This window comes from Strix uralensis, chromosome 3 (genome assembly GCF_047716275.1).
Source record: "Strix uralensis isolate ZFMK-TIS-50842 chromosome 3, bStrUra1, whole genome shotgun sequence".
NCBI lineage: Eukaryota > Metazoa > Chordata > Aves > Strigiformes > Strigidae > Strix > Strix uralensis.
The window spans coordinates 103,779,517-103,801,224 of record NC_133974.1 but is presented as its reverse complement, the minus strand read 5'-3'; the positions used below and the strand labels follow the sequence as shown (position 1 = coordinate 103,801,224).

At 48.6% G+C, this 21,708-nt stretch overlaps 1 protein-coding gene across 2 annotated transcripts in view; it reads right to left on the bottom strand.

Annotated features, from left to right (window-relative positions):
* The window catches only part of VASH2 (vasohibin 2), a 36,569-nt gene extending 24,302 nt beyond the window's left edge, over positions 1-12,267 (bottom strand). The window contains exons 1-3 of one of the 2 annotated variants that reach the window (XM_074863687.1): positions 12,011-12,267; positions 6,671-6,759; positions 4,260-4,316 (exon numbers count right to left, since the gene is read on the bottom strand). In XM_074863687.1, the coding sequence (XP_074719788.1) occupies positions 4,260-4,316; positions 6,671-6,759; positions 12,011-12,115 (251 nt within the window). In that variant the 5' untranslated portion in view covers positions 12,116-12,267. Of the gene's footprint in view, positions 1-4,259; positions 4,317-6,670; positions 6,760-7,401; positions 7,427-12,010 lie in introns of those variants that run through there. The other variant, XM_074863688.1, reaches the window with a different exon arrangement.
* Between the last annotated feature and the right edge of the window lie 9,441 nt (positions 12,268-21,708).

Sequence of the window (21,708 nt, the reverse complement as noted above, 5' to 3'; positions counted from 1 at the left end):
AGCATTTGCACCACTAGCTGAAGTCTGCCAGGCAGACCTCTATTCCCGATCATAGTGAACACTTCTGCCTCTAACAAATGTAGCCAACAGGAACAGGCTGCATGCTCCTCCCTTGAGATCTAGTCCTTGGCAGATGGTGATATTTCCTTGTTAATTGACTCAAATTTCTTTCAATGTTTTCAGGACCCCAATTGGATTAGCTCCCTTGCTTTCTGCAGTAAGAAAGGGCCTGTAGAGGAGTTGATTTTGCCTCTTTAGGATGCTTTCTGTTTAAAATAGCAGTATCTGCAGACATCTTGTGGGAACGATGAATTCCTTTTGCTCCCAGATTTTCCACTGGGGCACCCAATTTCACATACAGGTTAGAAAAAGCTTCAAACCTTTTAGCATGCCCAAAACTGGAAGATCTCACCAGCTGGCACCCATCATGCTGGAGTCACTTCAGAGATGACCATGCTTAGGAGGAGAGGTTAACCATTACCTTCACCAGAAAGATTCTTACAGACCTCAATAAAATTTGTATTAGTGACATTCCCCAGCATGTTTTCCACAAACTTCTCCTTCCCCAGGCCCCTGTACTTGCATGAGGTCCATAAAATCTCCCTCTCCCAAGTTTTTCTAAGGCTCCTGGCAGTTTTATTCTTCCCAATGAAGCCAAGATAAAAAGGGGATAAAACAGCAGAGCAGCTACTGCTCTCATGAATCTTCTCAAAACCAGTTTGTTTCAATGGCAAAAGCACTTTTGCCACATGCTGAACATAGCACCATATATGTAACATTCTCCCTTTGTGCAAGAGAGAAGCAGATGTTCAAATGCCTTCTGTAGTCTATTGTCTGGAAATGGTATGAGCCCATTTTTCTTTACAGCCCCATCAGGGTTCCTTAATAACACGGTGTGTTGAAACAGTATTGTTTTCCACACACCCCCATTGCTGTTATTTGGTTGCCTCGTTCCCACATGACTGCTTCTATCGCACTCTCTTATTGCAATCGATTACCCATCATATCTGCAGTCACTTCACCTTCACAGAGCAGCTTCTGAGCTGCAATTTCTCAAAGCCCCCAGAACCTACCCAAACATCAGTTTTGCTTCAGTCATAGGTCCCACTGATCAGCTGGCACTTAACTGGAGGGAGCAGTACAATACCACACCTGTCTACTCCCTCCCCAGATACTCCGTGAGGGCAAAGATATTTGTTCCTCATTGTGGCTCATGCCTGCATCCTAGGCTAGAAGCTTGCAGAGGGCTTATTGCTCTTTCGAAAGCAAGTAAGAAAAGCCTGTTGGCATTGAATTCACAGTTACAGATACTACTACATATCCAGAAATACATTTTTTTTCTAAAGCTCTTACAATATCTAAGCTTGGAAGTTTTAAAGAATGGCTACTTCAGTTAAAAGGTACCATTTTTAGTCAGACCAGTTGTACCAACAAAAGCTGTAATATAGGTTTTGACAGCATAATCCTGTACAGGAAAAGGAAAACCAGCCCTATCGGTGCCTGAAACAGTCATATCGCACGCATATACACGTACCATGGATCAGTAGAGCTGAACTCCACAGGGTGCCCTTTACCTACCTAATACAAAGTACATCACGAAGCCTATGTGAAGGACACCATCCTGGGTCGGGATAACTGTATTAGCACAGCACTCCTGCGGTGGATGTACCTACACCTGTAAATCTGGATTTTGTGCAAATACAGCAAACTCAGGCAAGGTTAGACACAGACACATTTTCAGACACAGTTTCCCAGTACAACAGGAACACCACACACAGTTTGCAGGATCACATCTCTACCACCCCGACTCACACAGCTATGCCAACAGAAATCTAACATTTTCAAAAGTGTTATCTGTAGTCTAGACAAATCCACAGGGTGTCTGGCAGTCTAGAATGAAGTTGATAACTAACAGTGACTTTTTCTTAAGAGGGATTGTAAATGCTGAATTATAGCAAGCCTGTGTCCCTTAATGTTATGAGTTCCTGTAGATAATTTATGCTCATCTTCCTAAGTGCAGCCACGCATTTTTATTTTCTCATGCATCACACTGATGCTGACAGTAAATCTCAATAATATCTAGTCCTCCCTCCATAATAGAAAAACTCATTAATATGCCCCAGCTGCTTTAGGACACTTTCACATGAATTTATGAATATTCAATTTCCATCTAGTGCTCAGCTTCTTTGTGTCTGGCCACTGCTCTCTTGAAGAAAGGCTGCCAAAGATCTCATAATATTTTCATTAGCTTTGAGCCCTCATATTACAAAATAAGCAGTATGTTTAATATCAATAAATCACAGCTCTGGGAACAGCCTCAACTTTCAAGAGCCAGTGGCAATTGGGAGGCACTCAGCATCTTGCCTGATGAACTTGCAAATACAAACTTTGTCTTGCAGCAAGAGAGGCCTTTCGCACCACAGAAACTTGCTCAGAGCAGTGCTTGTGACCACACTGGAAGCAGATTTCTTGCAAAGTGGAACACACCTCCCATGAAAAAACTTGCAGGTGTGGGCGATTCTTCAGCTCTGATGAGAACTGGCCTGGCAGCAGGAGAACAAATGGCGAAGGACAACTGCAAAAGAAGATATCCTCAGCTGGTATGAACAGCCACGCACCCCAGATGAAAGAAAGGAGAGCCTTCAGAGACACCTCAACATTACAGGGCCATCAACACGTTATTCCTCTTCTCAAAGTTGGAGAAACCGAGACAGGGCAAGCACTTGAGCCCCAATGTAGTATGACAGGATCTGGGCAGCTAAGCATGCTCAGAAGAGCTCCACTACTAGCACTCACGTCCATCAGGTCAAGGAGCAAAGCAGCACAGGTCTTAGGACTTAACACTGTGCAAGTTCAGCATACCCCAGGGACAGGGAACTGTGTTGGCAAGCTGGCAGCAGCTGCCCCGAGGGGTTGGACCATTTCCAGGGGCACTCTCCTTAACTCTGCAGAAGTCATGCCACCACATACCAAGTCACTCACAGAAGTCCTAACAGCAACAGGACAAGGAGAGAAGCCAGACACAAGTCCTCAGGCAAACACTAAGGCAGGTAAATAGAGAAAATGGCACCACTTAGGAGAGGATCCAAAGCCACAGGTACATCTCCAGCTGTGAGCACTATATTGGTCCCCTTCCAGGAAAGAGTACCACACCCTCATAAGCCGGGCTTTCATCCAGCACAGGAGGACGCCAACCTTTCAAGTGGTGAGTGCTGAACACAACTCATTTTTATTCTCCGCTTCCTTGGAAAAAAGTAATGGGACAAATTTAAAAATGAGTGACCAGCCTGAAAATTGGTTTAAGCTTCTGTAAACCCATCTATCATTCAAGGCACAAGATTTCTTCTAAATTAGTTCCACCAGTACAGTGAACGTTACATAAAGGAAGTGGGAAAGATTGCTGTCAACAAGATAAAAACCTGAAGTGCAGAGCTGGGACGGGAACTGGAATTTACAGTGACAGACCATTAGATTTATGACAGACAGCTGGGGAGAGCTAGAGACAGGCCAGTCTACAGGAGTAATTATATTCCGCTTATCTAAATTTCACCCTAAAATAAAAGCATGTTGTCAACATCAGTTTCCACCCTAACCTGCTAATTTACTGGGTCCTATTAAAGAGCTGTCCTAAGTATGAAGCAGTTCTTACATGCAAGGGACCCCAGCTCTCCGTTGCTGGGCTCCCTGTGCACATGTTTGTGTTTGTATTGCACAATTCATTGCCAACCAGCGCGATGTGAATCCTCAATGTGGAAGGAACAGCAAGATGAGCGGCAATGGGAAAACCACAGCCACAACTTAAAATGGTCCGTTGTGATCCTCCAGGGGAAAGGTCTGCACCCAAGGCATCGAAATTCCTTCATCATTTCGTACGGCTGATCTCTTCCTACCATTAGCAAAGGGCATTAGAGCACAACCAGAATATCAGGACTTACATAGTTTCCATAAAAACAGCCCAGTCCTCCCAACCCAACATCAACAAGCAAGAATTGAGAGTTTTCCCAGCCCTGTGCATTCAGCTTTGGCCCGCAGCTATGCAGCTCCCATATGGCTGCTGAGCAAGATCAGCCCTTCCACTCGTTGGTTCTCGATGGGTCCATTTGCCATCTGGCAGCAAGCTGGGACCCTCCTTGCAAAGGCAGCCATGGCACAGAGGAGACAGTCCTCCCATGTCACGGTGCTACAGTGCTTAAATGCCCAAGGTAATCAGCTGGCATGGTGTGAGACAAGGGTTATAGTCCACTTCCAGAGACACTTACCCACTTAGAGGTCTGGTTTTTCTAATCTCGAAGAACTGTGTTCCCGTGTGATTGTATCTGAATTTTGTCTGTTAAAGGAAAGTAACTTGAACAGTCAAACAATAAAATAACAATGCTCAAAAGGTGAATTTCAGTTATGATTTCCTGTTGAAACATAAAACAAGCAGGAAAATCCATTGACTCTCAGAGAGGAAACCCTGGCATGTGAAATAAAGCAATTTTTTCATTTGTCTTTTTATATGACATATTAACCAGCATTAGGTGGAGAGTCAAGCAAAAAGGTTGTTAGTCTAAAATGATGCTTAAATTTGGCATTTGAGGGTTATATATTCTCTTTTCCTCTAGGTCACACTCACTATTGGGTTACAGGCTTGAAAAAAGGCTCCCATTTGGGCAAGAGAAAGCTTTTATAGTCTACCCAAACCTATCAACAACATTCATGGTTTGAAAGAACTTACTTACCTTCTAAGTTTTTAACTCAGTCAGCCACATAGCTCACATATGCCCCATAACCAAAAACATGGCAGGTGCATCCATTTACACCTAGGAAATATAAACCATTCTCTAAAAGACACAATGCACTTGAAATGGAAATAACCACCTAAGTACAGCTCAAGAACACTAGTTAACACTATGAGCATAGGAGAAAAGTTCATTGCAAAGGCTGCCAGCAGTCACCCATCAACCAAATCTCAGCACCACTTGCCTAGGAGTGCAAGCTACCATGCAGGAGCAGCAGCATCAAAAGCAGCCTCTTCCGGGCTCCTTGAGCATAGCTGTTCAAGCAGTAATGCAGTAAATCAGATCAGGAAACCAACCTGTCCAGTAAAAACAAAATAAAATCCCAACAGATCAAAAATTTAAAATTAAAAAAAAAAAAAAAAAAAAATCACACCATCCGTTTACTTCTGCTAGGTTAGTTTTCCAGTTGACTCTGTTCCCCAGCCTAGTTCCCAACACAGCCATGAGAGCATTCACGCCAGCAAAACTGTGGTGCTGATACCTGGGCAGAAACAGGTGACCCCACGGAGGCAAAGGGTACCTTGTGAGGCATAAATAGCAGAGCTGCTGGCTGTATAACCACAGTCTAAATAAAAACTCCAGCGCGCACCAGGATGCTCTGAACTGACTTCGATTAGAGTTCAGAGTTCTCCAGAAACAAGGCTTTGCTTCCCTTCTGCCTTCAAAACCTAATTCATGAGGCCCTTTCAGAGTGCTCTGAACAAAGCATACAGGCTCTTTTAGCAGACCCTATTCCCCAGCCCACTTTGAAGCCTTTCTGAACACAGAGCCAAACCCCGTGCCTAAGGCCTGCTCCTGCTACATAGCAGAGGGCAGGATTTCAAAACCACTGGGGGCGGGGAGAAAGGAAATACAATTTTTGGAGCTCTGTGTGACACGGTCTCCTCTCCAGCACAACCCCCCTGAGCAGTGAGCCTCTTGTCCTGCCCAAGCAGCTGACGTGCAGAAGAGAAATGCACCATCCCCCTGCAGAGCAGGCTGGCCCCAGCCTCCCTCCCCACGGCAGCTGCTGCGGCTCCAACCCCTGCTGCCGCCTGATCCCAACCACTACTCCCCAGCAGGCTAACCGTGCCTGCTATTTTTGGATGCTCTTCCAGCTGCCACCCATATCCGTTCTTAATCCTTAACAGGACTTTACATTCATTCCTCATCCCCACTGCTTCTCCCCCACATGTACACACACAAAAAGGGAGAGCTTAGAAAAAAGGAAAACAGAGAGAAGAGCAGCATCTGGGACAGCAACTGTCTCCTCTAACATCATCTGTCAGCAATGGAAACAGTCAGGTATTAGGCACAGGGCAGCGATAGGGAAGATGGATAGATGTGTACAGCTCTGATGAAGCCCCCAAGCAAGGCAGGACATCTGGAAGGGGGCATTCCTTTGGTCAGTTCCTGTGTCACAGGCAAGCCTGCCCACCTCGGAGTCAGGACAGCTGCTTGTGCCCCCCACCCCAACAACAAGCACTCCCTGCAAGCTGACCACGTAGGCAGTCTATAGGGGGCCCGCAAGGGCTGCCAGGGCAGAGGAAGAAAGGGTTTGTCACAACACCAGCTCTCCCTTAGTCTCTTTATGACGAGATGCCATATTATTTCTCCAGGCATCACGATCCAATCATAATATCCTCATAAACCAAAATAAGCATTTCTACTCCCACCAATGTCACTTCAGTTAAATTCTTCAGTATCATTTAAAGGTAATTACATCCCCCAGAGGATTGCTGTGACAAGCTCAGTGCTGCAGGTGCTATCACAAATCCTTAGAGGCGTCCTTTTGCCCCCAAATGATCCCAAGCCCTCGTGACCAGCTAGTGCTTCGGTAAAGCCCCTGTTAATTCATGCTGGGCACAAGCCAGCCTTCTCTCCGGAGACCACATGGTGGAGAAGGATACTGCAGCATCTTCATGTAGGTCTGTATTGCCTGGAGCCATTCTGGGATCGACATGGAGAGCTTGTAGTTTGGCACTGGCGGCACTGAGGGCTGGACACAAAAAAAGATAAAGAGGTTAGACAGTTACTGGTCCCTGCAGAGTAGATAAGCAATTGACTTGGTCAGCGGTATGCGCTTAGTGCCACGCAACACGGCAGCACAGATGGCTTAAACCCCACATGAACTCAAGCGTCAGGCAAAGTCATCCCACTGACAACGGAGGCTGCCCATGCACCAGAGCCAGCCCCATCCCTGCTGGCTTGGAGAGCCCAGGGCAGGCCCCACCATGGCAGGCTGCTCGTCACAGCCACCGAGGTCCCTCAAACACCACCCTACGTGGGCAGGTAGTCCAGCACAGAAGGCCAACACTTCCCATTTTTCCCCTCCAGCACAAGGCAGTTTGGATGAGCAGAGTCCCAGTGCTGGCTCTGCTGTCCTCCCTCCCCTGAGAAGCCATTTCAAGTCTAATTTTTGGTTTCCTCTACCATGAGATAAAGATAAAAGGAGAAAAGGATCCCAGGCTGCATAATTTCCCATCTGCTGCGCATCAGTGGCACACTTGTTGGGCAGGAAGTGCGTGGTACCTAGAAGACCACCCGGGACCCAGATATTTAATGATATTAAGACACTTAAAGATATAGACTGGCAACATAATGGGATTTTTCCAAAATCCCATAAGACATCTGCTTGTACCTAAGCACTTTAAGAAGCCAGGTCATCAATCCATATGTAATCCACACAGCTACGTGGCTCCTGAACCTGTAACCATGCAGGAAAGGGGCACAGCCTTGTCCCAAGTCCCCTTATTTTAGGGGCAAGACTGCAAAATATGGAGTCAGCAGATGTTAAAGTGGGCAGCGTGGCTAAAAAGAAGTTAGTACAATTCTCACAAACGTAGCATGGGAAACAGTTTATTTAAATATTAATGCAGACCCAAATTCAGGAACCAGCAACTTGGGCAGCCGAGACACAAGGCACAAAGGAAAATGCGCAGCTTCTGCGGGTCCATGATGTCGTTACAATAGTTTAAAGATCATAAAGTGAGATATCACGGCTCTAAATACAGTCAGCAACTACAGCCAAGGAAAGCAAGTTCAGGTGGTATGGGGCCATCTCTGCACGCACACCTTCCTCTCCAGTTCCCACCTCCACTGAGATGGAAGGACTGCGTTTACTTTCAGAGGGCAAGCACTGATAATCCCAAGACAACCAAAACCCAGCATTTACTACATGTAGTTAGTTACTACAGTCAAATAGTAAATACCACTCAGAGAAGGGAAAAAACCCAAAATAGAGACTCCTACATTACTGGCACACAGAAATGTATTTTAAGCGGCAAGCACACAGATGGCCGTGCCTCCAGCTCGCTGCTGCCATCCCCAGCGCCACATGGGAGACAACCAGCATGAGTGCATGAGCACATGGGTTTTCTCTCAAGTGGGAGGTAAGAGCAAGACTCATTAGCACTTCTTAATCGCAATTTCCACACCTAAGCTCTTCATTAGAGGCAATTTTTCAGTTTCACAAGTTTCTTCTGCCTTTGGCTCCTTTGGTCTGGACAAATTATTCACCTGTCCCTCCTGGCACTAAGGGAGACCTGGGCTCAACACACCACACAGGACTTGAGTTTCAGGAGCAGCAAGTGGCTGAAAGAGGGAATTAAGGCAGGCCTGTCAAATCCTTCCAGGGATAGTCATTTCTGCTCTGATACAAACACTCCTTTTCTTCAAAGATAAAGAAACTCCAGGTGCACACATTGCACTTCCATTGCCTTGGCATGTCGTGTTGTGTAAGTCCCTGTGAGTGAGAGGCCTGGCTGCTGCAGAGCAGCTGGGGTGATAGCACCCCCTTCCCAGCCCTCCATAAAATGGAAGCCTCTGCCCTCGCCCAGCTGTGGGACAGGACAGTATCCCATAGGGACCACACCAGTACAGAGGGACGCAGCGCTTGCTGTAACCCACAGTGGCCACCCTTGCCTTGGAGGTTGGGTTTGGACCTCCAGGCGAAGTGCTTCCCCATCTCCAAAGCGGATGATGATCCTGTCAGCCACAGAGGCACACTCAGGTAAAGAGAACCAGGGCTTTCCTAATGGCTGACGCGAATCCCATCACCTGTCTGTTGAAGTTACCTCAGCAGGCCTGCCAAGTCAGGAGGCCCAGGCAACGAGGGAGAAGCAGCCATCCGTCTTCCCCCACACCAGACAGCGCACTGCTCTCCTCTTTCCAGTTCTGGGTGGGCAGTACATGGCATCATGCTGCCGGCCAGGCCAGGCGGCAGAGAGCCACCTGCCGTTCCCACTCCCTCCAAACAAAACCCATGTTTTCCCCCAGATTCCTGTCCCTGCCACAGGAGCACCAATCCTGGACGCCCAGCCAGCACAGAGCAGAAGACAGGGCTGCACGATACCACAAGCGAAGGAAAGCACAATGCTGTTGTGGTTGAGGCTGCAGCCCTCCAGCCAGCGGTGCACATCCCAGTGCAGCAGGCAGGAGCCAGCAAGGGTTTGTAGCGGGAGATCAGAGCAGCCGAGAGAAAACGCAGACACAGCACTACAGACCATGAATTTATAAAGGGACTGAAATTCAGAGTCCAGGCAGATGAAAGGCCTTGACCTTGTATCAGTATTTCCAAGCAGTGGCAGCTCCACAGACAGCAGAACTGCTGCAGTGCAAGACCTTGTGGCAGAGCTGGAGACCATCATCCTGTCGCTGGAATCGTTGTAGTCACAGTTCGCCACACACATCCTGTGTGAAACTCATCATGCCTGACTCCACTGTGTCTCATTTAATGACCAGAAAGTAATTTTCTTCTAGCTCGCCCTGCAAGTATGCAGTTACTTAGAACAGATGAAGCTGGCAGGCTACAGCCCTCAAAGCTGGTGAAAGGTTTAATTCATTAAGATCTACAAGTATCTCAGGCCACATAAAGGACTGCACAGCCCTTCCAACCCGGAGCCCACACCCTTCTCATAGCTCAAGACAAAAGTCAGAGGTGGGAGTTGCAACGAAGGGACCCCTCAAGTTCTGAAACTGCCCCCCTCACAGACAAGATGGCTTTTTGTGAGGACTCTTCCTCCCGGGAGAGATGCAGCCCTGCACCCCTGCAGTTTGCATTTGTTCCAGTAAGGACAACCTCACCAATACAGTAAGAAGCTACTTACCGCCCTGCGTGTATGATCGCTGAGACTAATACCAAGATGATGAGAGCAATCAAGCGGAGCTTCTTGGGGAGGGGATGAAAACTCTCTCCCATCACTAGGGATTAAGAACAGATCAGATGCAAAAATGGAGCAGTTGCAACACACCACTTGCTCAGCCTCCACCAACTACCATTGCAAGTGGATTACAAACCATCTTCTCACAGGCAAAAATTTCTCTCGTCGCTCCTGATCAGCACTACCTGGTCTTTTGCAGAGTGCCACATACACAGCAGCACAAGCCAATTAAAAAAGCTGTACGGTCGTTTAAGGAACAGCTCTCCCCTGGTACTCCTACTCCCACACAGAAATCACCATCACAACTTTAGCAACCCACTGCCACTTTGTAGCAAAGCAAGCTGTTCCTAACCTTCATTTGCTCACCTGAGCTGTGTTGGCCTTAATAAGGATCAGGTAGTCCTCAAACTACCCTCTGACCCTGAGCTCCCCGGCTTAGCCAGCAAGAGCAGGTCAGTCACAGGCGACACCAGGCCCTTCTGCCCTTGAAAAAGTTAATCACTGCAACAGGGAGTTTGCTGCCAGACTGTGCTGGAGGAATGCAGTACAACTCTTCCAGCATCCTCCACTGATCAGCCACTAGTAACTAAATCAAATGATTTAGCCAAGCAGATTTCAAAACATTTTTCCTCCTACCCAGCTTCAGCACACGCCACACCGAGTCAGCCCCGTGCTTTGGCACTGAGGAAGAAGCCACGGGCAATGCTCTCTGGGGTACTCTGGCAGGCAGCATGCCGGCACACTGGAGCCACTGGCATGTCTTGCAACAGATGCTTTGTCAGGCACTATGGGTATCACCAGTAAAAGTTACGTGCTTCGGAGCTGGGAAGTAAGGGAAGGAAACCAAGTCCAGCATATACTTTGGCATCTCTTAACACCGAACAGATCTGCAGACTGTTTAGACCAGTGGGAGCTGGTCATGCTGCTGAAACAAGTTCTGCCCTCTCCCTGCCCTTGCCTCTACATTTCTACCTCAAGCGCTTGTGCAAGTATGAGATGAACCACGCCAAGGAACCGCAAACAAACCCAGCATAACCAGATTATTCTTTAGCTGGATCTGCTCCCCCATCCAAACAAAGGCTGGTGCCAGCACAAGGGAAGCAGGGGAACAGAGAAAAAGAGGTTGTCCCTTCTGCACTTATGCTAAACTGAACATTGCAGAAGAGAGATGAAAGGCCTTTTCAGCCTGCATCTTATTTGACAAGCGCCTTTGCAAGACAGACCTACTCAATATACTTTCAACTCCTCCGTGCACAGAGTATTTCCTTTCTACCCCACGTCAAGCAAAGCATACATATCACTGACAACCTGGACCATGACCACACCAGCTCAACCACCTCACCCCAGCATGCCGAGGGGTACGAATCAACGCAGCGGTCAGCTCAGATTAATGCTGCTTGGTGGGAGGAGCGAATCAAGCTCAAAGTCTGCCAAAGCTGACAGTGTTAAAGACATTGTGATCAGTAATGCAGCACAGTGGTGAGAAGCCTTGGAACATCAGCAGACAACAACAATTTATTTGCTGGCTGGGGGAAAAAGACTTGGGTCAGGCAGAGCTGTTTGGAGCTTGTAATGAGGAACGTAGGAAACAAAAGCGTTTGGAATCTTTCCATGTACTGGAAATGAAACGTCTGAGTTTTAAATCCCTTATTACATTTCAGGAGCAAGGCTGTGTTTTAGGAAATGCCTGTGTTCCAAAGAGCTGAGCAAAATGTGCTTTAAATGGCACAAAGAGCTTCATTCAGTCCCTGAAGACTTCTTTTAATTCTTGTTTTCTGCTTTTTCCTCCCCAAGACAAAACAATAATTTTCTTTCTACTTGTTTCCCAAGACACCAACTCCACAGCTCCCAACCATCGCGCGGCACACTCCCCCGTACCCCGTTTTGGGTATTTTCCAACAGCAGACGCCCCAACTGTCGCGGGGGCCGAGAGCATCCTCAGGGCGAGGCGTGATGCCCTCCCGCCCGGCCCCGCTGTCCCCCCGTCCCCTCGACGCCCGCCGCACCCGGCAGCCGCGGGATGCCTGGGCTGGGGCTCTGCGACACCCCCGCTTTTTTCCTGAGGGGGACACGGGGGCCTCGCCTTACCCGAGCCAGGCGGGCGGCGCTCCGGATGGCCGCCGCCACGGCGCCGCCGTCGGGGTGCACCCGCTCCACGTGCCCCCACATCCGCTCCCAGGTCTGCCCGTCCATGGGGAAGCCGCTCTTGTTCACCAGGAAGAGGGACCCGCCGTCCCGCTGCTCCTCCTCCTCCGAGCCGCCGCCGCTCCCGCTCCCGCCGCCCGCCGCCCGCGGCTGGGCGCTCCGCGACCGGCCCCCCGCCTTGCCGCCCGCCGCTCGGCGGGTGCTCCCGGGGCCGCCGCCCGCCGCCGCGCCCGTCATGGCCCCGCGGCCATGCCCGAGCCCGGGCGCGCCGCGGGGACCGCTGTCGGGAGGTGCCCCGCGGCCTCGCCGCCGCCCGGGCCCTCTATATATATATGTTTTATATATATATGTGTGTGTGTGTGTGTGTGTGTATTACGTGCGTGCGGAGGGGGCTGGGCGCGGAAACGGCCCCCTCCCTAGCGGCAGGGGCCCGCCCGCCCCGCGGCACGGCAGCTCGCTTGTCCCGGGCGCCCTAGCCGGGCCCCGCTCGCCCCGGCCCCGGCGCTGGGGGCGCGCCCCGCGCCGCGCTCCCATGCCGCCGCGTTACCACGCTACCGGCCGCCCGCCCGCCCTCGCCGCGCTCCTATTGGCGGCCGCAACAAAGAGGGGCGGGGCTCGGGGGGCGGGACGAGCCGTGACTGGCTGAGACGCTGGCGGGAGGCGCCCCCTGCCGGGCGCACCGCGTCACCGGAGCCAGGCGGAGCAGGCGGAGCGCCTCCGCCCGCCGCCGCCCGGCGTGGGGCTGCGGTCCCCGCTGCGGGAGGGGCGCCTGAAAATCGAACTCTTAATCGAAGAGAGCCCGCTCTTCCTAGCTGGAAAATTCATTGTTAACCATTGAGTGTTACGGTGATGGCGGCGAGATCCCAGCTTGAAGGCGATGGCGGCTGAGAAAAGCCACAGGACTGTTCTGTCTGGTGGGCAAAGGAGGGCCCCAAACCTGGGGGGGCACCAGTGCCGGCCCAGGGATGGGTGGCTGCGGTCTGCCTTTGCCATGGATGGCTCACAGGGCGGTGCTTGTGCGCCAGGAGAATATTTCCTGCTCTAGCAGTAGGAGCCCTGGGTGCCCGACCCCTGAGTAGGAGGGAGGGTAGTCAGTGTGACCTTCCTCGGAGTCTTTCGCTGCCACGCAGACTGCCGGAGGGCCGAGCGAGCGCTTCATGCTCAGCGCACAGCCCGTTACTCAGGGGTACGCACAGCAGCGATGTCCTGCCTCCATCCCCTGCCTGCCCCACATGTCCGCACGCACTGCTGCACCATAGAGACAACAGCGTCTGGTCCTCCTCTGCCCATGCCTGGTGTGATGGAGCTGTGGGTGAGGGTGACAGGGAACCTGTCTCTCCCTTAGGGCTTTGTCCACCTACATCTGTGGCCTTGCAGCACCTCCCGGGCAGATGACTCCATGGCTGCTGCTGCCATCTCCACCACTCAGCTCGGTTCACTGATACTTATTTCCATGCTCAGAGGAGTTTTTTTAGCTCTTTATATCAAGTGCTACAGTGTCAGCCTAATACAACTTCTAGAGCTAGAGGTGACCCCCCATCAGAAATAGCCTATGCCTATGCACACAGGTACCACCACCACTCTGATCTCCCCTGCTCCCAGCCAGGCTGGGCGGGCACGTACCTGTGCATCTCCTCAGCGGCTGCAAGTACTGATTCTCCTCTCTCATCATAAATAAATCTCTCCAGTGCCCTAATCAGCTTCCTGAAGGCTCTTGGGAACCACGGGTTTATGTTGAGTTGCTAATCGCTCTCCGTAGGAGTTGACGTCTCTGTGAGTCCTACCAGTAATCTTCCCTGCCGCATCCTGGCCACATGGTATGCCTGAATCTCATCAGGAGGTTTAACACAAGGGAGGATGGAGAAAGGCTGTTCCATCAGCTAAAGCAAACCAAGGGCTTCGGCTTACACAGCTTGCCCAATGTCAGCTTTCAGCCCAGGAGACTTTGGTCTAGGGAGCCCCCAAAGCTGAACATGGGGGTTCAGTGTGTAAATGGTGACACAATCTGGGGGAGAGGAGGAAAGGTCAGAGTGGGTTTAGAGCTGCTGTGAAGTCTTCACCCGCTGCGACTGGAGGGCCCTCATGCTGGCCGGAGGCGAACCGCACCCCCCCGCACTGGGTTTTGAAGCAGGATCCCAGGGGAAGCGCAGTCCCTCTCTCCTTCTGGAGCGCAGATGAGGCTGCACATCAGCAAGATGTGAGAGCACTGAGATGAGCTCCAGATGGGAGCCGATGAAGCACAGAGACCCAGAGAGGCTGCAGATGGCTGCAGCCACAGAGGACAGGGCTCTCAAGGAACAGAGGGAGGCTCAGGCAAGGCAGCACGAGGAAAGGGAGACTGAGAAAGTCTGTTGGCACACACAATCCCAACACAGAAATTCTGCAAGTTCACTGGAGCAGAGCCAGGGGAAAGCTTGAAAAACATTCAGACATGGATCTTAGGACTAATAGGACTGTGCAGGTGGTGGCAGCCATGTGTGAGCAGCCCAGGGGCACGCTGCATGTGACAGAGGCTGGAGCACTGGGACTGCGCAGCAGAAAGTCATCATCAAGGATGCTGATATATAAGCTGGCAGTCACGTATGTCCCAGAGTCTTGTTCACTGTTGGAACAGGCAACCATGGTGAGGCTGCCACAACCTCGCTCAGTGCTGTTCCACTGCCCAGAGCAGCCAGGAACCCTCAGATCATGCTTTCCTACACCCACCCACTTCTTAGCCACCCTGGAGGGGTGAAGACCAGAGTGACGCTACACACTTTGCACTTCAAAAAGCCTTCTGCATCCACCATGCCAGGATATGCTCTGTGCCAATGGGAAGGACTCTCCCTGGCCAGACATGTCAGAGGCATGGAAAGGTTGGGACACCACAGCCCTGTCTTCAGCAGCCCTTTGCAGCACCCAGATCCCTTCTGATCAGGGCCAAAAGAAAAAAAAAAAAATCTCGCCAGCTCCTTGATGTTTAGGCTGAAGAAGGACAAGTTGAACTCCCAGAGGCCAGCAAGTGCATTCAAGGCCAGGCTGTGGGCTGGACAGGCAGGGCAGAAGTTAGTTGAGATCCTGAAGCTAGTGGCAACTTTGAAACAACAGCCTAAGGGGATAAAAGCAGAGCCCTCAAGTCCCTACAGCTAAGAGGAAGCCTTAATTACACTCTTCCCAGCTATAAATTAAGAGTAAAAATAGAAGAATGCTGCCTTGGTTTAGCCCAAGCCTCGCCGGTATTAGTTATGAACAGACATTCAAGATGAGTTAAGAGCAGGCTGATACGTGGCGTGCCCCCCTGCATCCCCCCAGCATCCGATGGCTTTCACCTTGTGGGACCACCTAATTTCGATATTGTAACTCTCAGCAGAGCCGCCTTGTTCCCTACTCTGTTTGCAGCCCTTCTCCTGACACCCAGGGTGCTGCCCAGCCTCTGCTCCGGAGTGACAGAGCCTTTTGAATTTTAGTTCCAGTCACTTTACATGGAGGTATCTTTCTAAAGCTAGTTCTGAGTAACACCTCAAACCTACAGTCCTGTTCCTAATGTGGCACTTGTTGCTACCACACCTGCTTTCTGGGTCAAAGGAACTAATTTGATCATAAAATCATGTAAGAGGGTTTTAACCTTCATTATTTCCAATTGCAGACTAATTTAAATGCAGCATTCAAAAGGCCCTGCAGCGCAATTACACAACCAACTGCAGGAAAATTAATAGCTCTTAATTGTACCATGGCAGCAAGGTTATATCAGCATTGGCACTTTTTCCAAGAAGATTTCCTCTCCAAAAGTGTCACCCCTGCACCCCCTGCCAAGGGGTCCCACTAGCCCATTCCCCAGCAAGCATCTTCTTGCACACAGCGATGAATTCAGCCCTGACAGGTAGCAAACCCACACTGCTCTGTGATATTCCACATGCACAGAGGTCGTTAATTTATGTATTTATTTGGGCTTATTTGGGAAACCATTTCCTCTATTACCCATTGTTTCCAAGCAGCCCTTCTTGCTGGCTCGGTGCAGGTACTAAGAGTGAGCAGGAGGAGGCTTCCCTGGCCAGCAGGGGCCCCAGCCCGACCCAGCCTCAGAGCAGGGAGCTTCAGCTGGGCTGGGGAATGGACCACTGGTATAATGAGTGCCTGTGAGGTCTCATGCACTGCTCATGCTCCTGCTCCTCTGCTTTGAAATTCAGTGGTCTTCTGTTCTACAGGTCCTCTGCCAGCATGGCTCCAGACTTTTGTAAGATCTTAGTAAGGCCTTGCCCCAACTCAGCTGTCAGCAGACTCGTGTTGAAATACATCTCACAGTGAATGGGAATGCCACTTTGTGCTGTCAGGGGACATAAGTGAAGCACCAAAACCAGAGGTGGAGCAAGACCGACAGCAGCACTGCAGCAGAAGCTGGGCTGGTTGGCAGATCGCCCCTGCCCTGCCCAGCCATCCCTGCCTGTGCAGCCAGGCCTGCTGACCTCTCCAGCCCAGGTCATGTGGTGGTTCCCCTGGTCCCAGCCCACACCAGCATCCTTCTTAGTGCCACAGAATTGCTCCTGGTGCGTTTGCTTTGGTGCCTCTGCAGGCAGGCAGCAGGGAGCTGGCTCAGCAACCCACCCAGCAGGGGCAGGAGACACCGCTCACCTTGTTCCAGCCCCCCTAGGAAGAGCTGAGGTTTGCTTTTCTGCAAAAAAGGGTGCTCAAATCTGCCGTCCAAGGGGGTCTGGGAAGCAATAGCCAAGAATGGCCTTACAGCACCTGAGCAGAAGCTTGACAGTTTATCTTTTCCTCTTTCCTTCCATCAGATAGATGAAAATCAGTGGCAGCATGATAGATCTGGACCTCTGCTGTTATCCAGGTCAGCCAAAGTGGACACTAAGTGTTCTGCACTCACTGAAGGTCCCTGTACCATCACTGAGCATACAAGAGGCAGGTTGGTTACTGGTAGAGCAGGAAATACGCCCAGTACCTTTGGCTGGCAGCAATTAGTGCAAAAACCTGAAGCCTGGGTACCTTACAAGTGTCCCCAGCTTGGGCACACTGTTCTGCTAAAGCCAGGCCAAGTGATCTTAATGGCCTTTTCTGAATTTAGGAACCACTATATGTCCAGAAAAGCAGCAGCAGTCTGAAATGGTTAATCCTACAAAGGTGCTTCAGCTTTGCAGAAGAGAAGCAGGGAAACACAGGTCACGAAAGTTTACCTGTAAGTGCAATGTAAGTGAATTACATTATTGCTATGGCAGATTAGCCAGTTTCCTGAAAAGACCATAGTGACCTCATTTGATCCTTGAAAAGGAAAATAAAACTTGTTTGTTTGGGGATTTTTCCTAAACTGGAAGTTATGCCGGGATGGGATTTGTTTGGTAATGAAATGCAAGGTTAAACTGTGATAAGAATGTAACCATAGTAATATGGGAATGGCTGTTGATGCAAGTTTGCAGGAGTGATTTGCGTAATCACTAAGAACAACAACTTTATGTATTCATCAGTGTGATCATTGGGAAAATAAATATGTAAAGCAGACTTTAAAAAAAAAAAGCAAGCTATAAAAGGAATGCTTGAGGTTGTGCTTCCTTGGAGCTTTCCCCAAGGTAGCCCTTTCTGGAAACTCTTAAAACACTATTTATTTTGCAGTGGTCTAGCAGAAAAAACAGCCATCGGCTGTTTTGGCTTTAGCAATGAGGAACATTAGCAATATATTTTAATTTCTGCCTGAGCAAGTCCAGGACCTCCTGCATTAATTCTTCTGCTGCAAATCATTATAGTGTTTATTTTAGATGGGTTTGGTTAACAGGGCTCCAGTTGATCTCAGCCTTATCCAACACAAGATTTCCAGCATTAAAAATGGAAGTAGCAGGAAAATCCTATAAATCAGGCCTCCCCCAAAACTAGTTTGCAAGTTTTCTCTTTCCACCCCCACTGCAGGTCAGCGTGTCCTACCTGCCTGAGCCTTTGCTGACAGTGAAATAGCCCTTCCTCTTCCGTACTTATTATAGTCACCTCACTCCGACCTGCAACTGATAGTGTCAGATACAGACGAAACTTGTTTCTCAGTGGTACAACATCAGCGTCCCTATGAGCCTGCCTTACTCTTTCTGTTTTGTTCCAAAGTTTCAGTCTCAAATATTGCTGTGGCTTGGGAAAATAATTACACCAATATAGATTGCTGCGAAGGTCTTACTTGCCGGCATATCACATGATTTGTCTCTGCAGCAAGCTCTGCTTTAAAAACAAGGAAACACTAATGTAACCTTCCATAAATCTCAGCAATCTATCTTTGGACTAATTACTTCTTCTTTAACCTTTAGTCAGAGGGTAAATTACCCAGCACTATCACCTTTTTTCAGGGGAACTGCATAATAAAAGTACAGGTAGTAAAGAAAGCCAGTGGCTAAAAAAAATCTGCTGGAAACGAGATCTCTTTTCATCAGTCATCAGCACCTGCAACCCTTGTCACAGGGCAGCTACTAAAGGTGAGAGTCAGGACTTAGGTCTTCTGCCCAGTGAGCACCTGAGTCATCTCTGCCTGCACAGAGGAGTGTACTGCAGCAAACCCCCTGCCTGCTGAAGATTAGAAGCACAATTGTTGGTACTGTTTAGAACTTGATTAAGCAATGTATCTCTGTTATTGGATACCCTGTGCCCTCTAGGAATAGTTAGGAAACGCTTTGAACAAACGTTGTCCTTATGTATTAACGTTCCTCAAATGCGTTGTCTTTCCAGGCAGTACTTGAAAGTGGACAGAAAAAGTTATTACGTTTAGCAATAGAACATGTCACAGGCCCAGAAACCACAAGCCCTTGAATTTAGGTGCTGTGTGAAACCTGCAAAGAGAGAAATGCATGATACACTCAATGTCATGGTACAAGGTGATTTCGCTGGTGTTTTTCATCTGAAGTATCCATTCAAGCATCCCTGGAAGGCAGTGCTCTGCAGATTAAGATTCCCCCTCTCTAGAGAATGATTGAACAGTAGTCAAAATACTGCAGAAGCACCTGAAGGTGAGAGTAAAGTTCAAATATTGTGGTCACTTTAAAAATTTGAAGCTCTTAAAGGAATTATAGTCATTTTCATTAGTTGCCATCACATGAATGAAATTCATTTTCAGAGGTAACTAGCAAACTCAAGAAGCCTACAGAGCGTTTTCCAACCTTGGAATCAAAACCAGGAACGTTGTAAGTGCAATCATGCCAGCAACAGACTTCAAGGAGGCTCCATAATGCTTCCTGTCCTCTTCATGCACACAGACATTTCAACCCCCATGAGATTCTTATAGCTCAAGCCTGAGAAGATGGAGTAGGTCAGAGGAAAATCACTCTGAGTATGGGGTGCTCTGCTCCCCAAAAGCTGATGGACCTCCATTATCTCCCCTGGCAACAGTCTGGTTTGGGTAACTTTGTCAAGCTTCTGAGCCTTTGAGGACTCCTCTACCCTTTTGAAGCTTCTGTGGAGCAGTGACAAGGTGAGAAAGCATGGGATTTCTAGGCTTTAGGCATTAACCTCAAAGTGAATTTCAGGCTTTTAGCATTAGGCCCCTAAGTGAATTTAAGTTTTTCTCTGGGAGCTGAAGATAACAAAAAGTCAAGTCTCATGGAGCCAGTTAATCATCCAAGGGTGAGTCATTCTGACCCTAGCAGGACAATGCCTCTTCATTCAGCACAGGGTGTAGGTTTTGTCTAATGCTTGTAGGGTTGTTCAGAATTAGCTGACAAATTATTCTGAAGAAATCCAGTTACCTTCCAGGAATTAATGGAGAAAACAGTACGTACAGGCTTAGAAACTGCACTGTTACATTTCAGTTTTGTTTTCCCTTGGCAGCAGCTGGACAATTTGATTTCCAAAAGAATAAGTAACTTTGCACTCATCTGCAGTCCCTCTTCTACCTTTTCCAAACTAGTGATCAGCATCTGAGAAGCCTTAGGACTGCCCCATTCTGAAAAGAAGAAATTGGGAAATTTCTGGTTCAACCCAGCACAGGATGGGAAAACTTCTGAAGCCTTGAATACTTCCCTGGCATTTTTCCCAGCAATTTTCACAGTCCTCCAAGAACCAGGGTTAGCCCCTGATGTCCCCAAGTCATGCTGCTCACCAAGAAGCTGTGTTTAGCACGTGCTACATAACTTTAGAAAGCAGAGCAGATGCACAATTATGAAACTAATGTTCAATTTTACTCCTGCAAGTCAGTCGAGGAAAAAACTTTCAAAATAATTTTCTAGGGTGAAAGCAAATTTCTCCGTTAAGGAACACCTAGATAGAGAACTAAACTATATTCCAGAGATCCCATTCTCCCCCAGCAGGTTTACTCTTCTTACTTAGGCAAAGCATTTCTTTCCAGCTGTTACATCCAATAATGTCAATAATATTTTACACAACTGACTCTCATCTGAGACTCTTTTTCACATGGCTTTTACAAGATATCTTTTCCGGATGCACACATAAGTACAGATAAAATACAAAGTGAGTCAAAACAGTAAGAAATTACTATTACAGTGATAAAACAGATGTCAAAACCCAAAGTCACAGGAAAAGGCGGCTTCTAATTACACCTTCCCATTTTCCAAAATCAGCTTGCTAGGATGCACATTCACTGCCTCTTCTACAGAGCTGATGAACTCTGACCTGTGGAGCGACAGCACTTCTGGGTTCACATGAGGCATCTTTAACCAGACTTTTTTTAAAAATAATTGCTTTCATGTTTGCCATCTGCATGGGGTTTATAGCTTTTGTAGGTTCTTGTCTCTGTTTCTAGAACTTGCAACACAAGGCCACAATTCTGACAAATGCCCCTTAGTTATTATGTACAACTTTTTTTAACGGCCTAAGCATTGTTACAGGCAGAAGCAGTTTATTGAGAAAAGACTGGAAATCAGCATCCTAGAGGCTGAATTTTGACCACACCTGATATTGTTAGTCAGCCTCGCAAATCAGTAACTATGCCTAACCACTGCCAGTACTCACTTTTTTTTTTTTTTTTTACTGCAGCATACCTGCTGAAGTCGTTTCTACAAAGTTCAGGATATTGTTTTGTCTCCTGAAAACTGTTGTTTAACTGAAGATATAAATATTGATTTAGAACACAGTCAGATAAGGTTAGCTCATTGTGAAGCACAGCCAGAAGGAAATCCAGCAGGCTTCTAAGAAACCTTTCCAGCCTAGCAAGCAGCTGGACTGTTAGGCACACGCATATTCTAGCCATGCACAAACCACATCACTTTCTTGAAGGGGTAGCACTTGTTAGCTTTGGATAACAGGGCCTGTCTGAACTATAGAAACAAACAAAACCATGAAAAAACAAACACCTCCAAAACAGATTTTCCTTCAAAAATGGCTTTAACTAATCATAGTCAGGACAGCTTCACATCTCCCACTTACCCGATGAGGTTTCTGGTGTCTTCTTTCAAGAAAGAACAAGTGTCTGCCAAAAAATGAACTTTAAGGCAATAATAATTTGCTGTGATTGTTACTTCCCAGCTGTAGGAATGTTTAAATTGCAATGCTAAATGGGGGATATAGCCTACAGCTTTTGTAGAAATACTGTAAGAGGAATATGACCCTTCAGCCCTGGTTGTAAAATGAAGAGCCTATCCAAAGATTCATCCCACTGCTGAACTGGGTGCTAGCATTGTTTTACAACAAAAGGCTTGTGTTTCCTGTGCTCTGCTGCCCCTTGTAAAGAA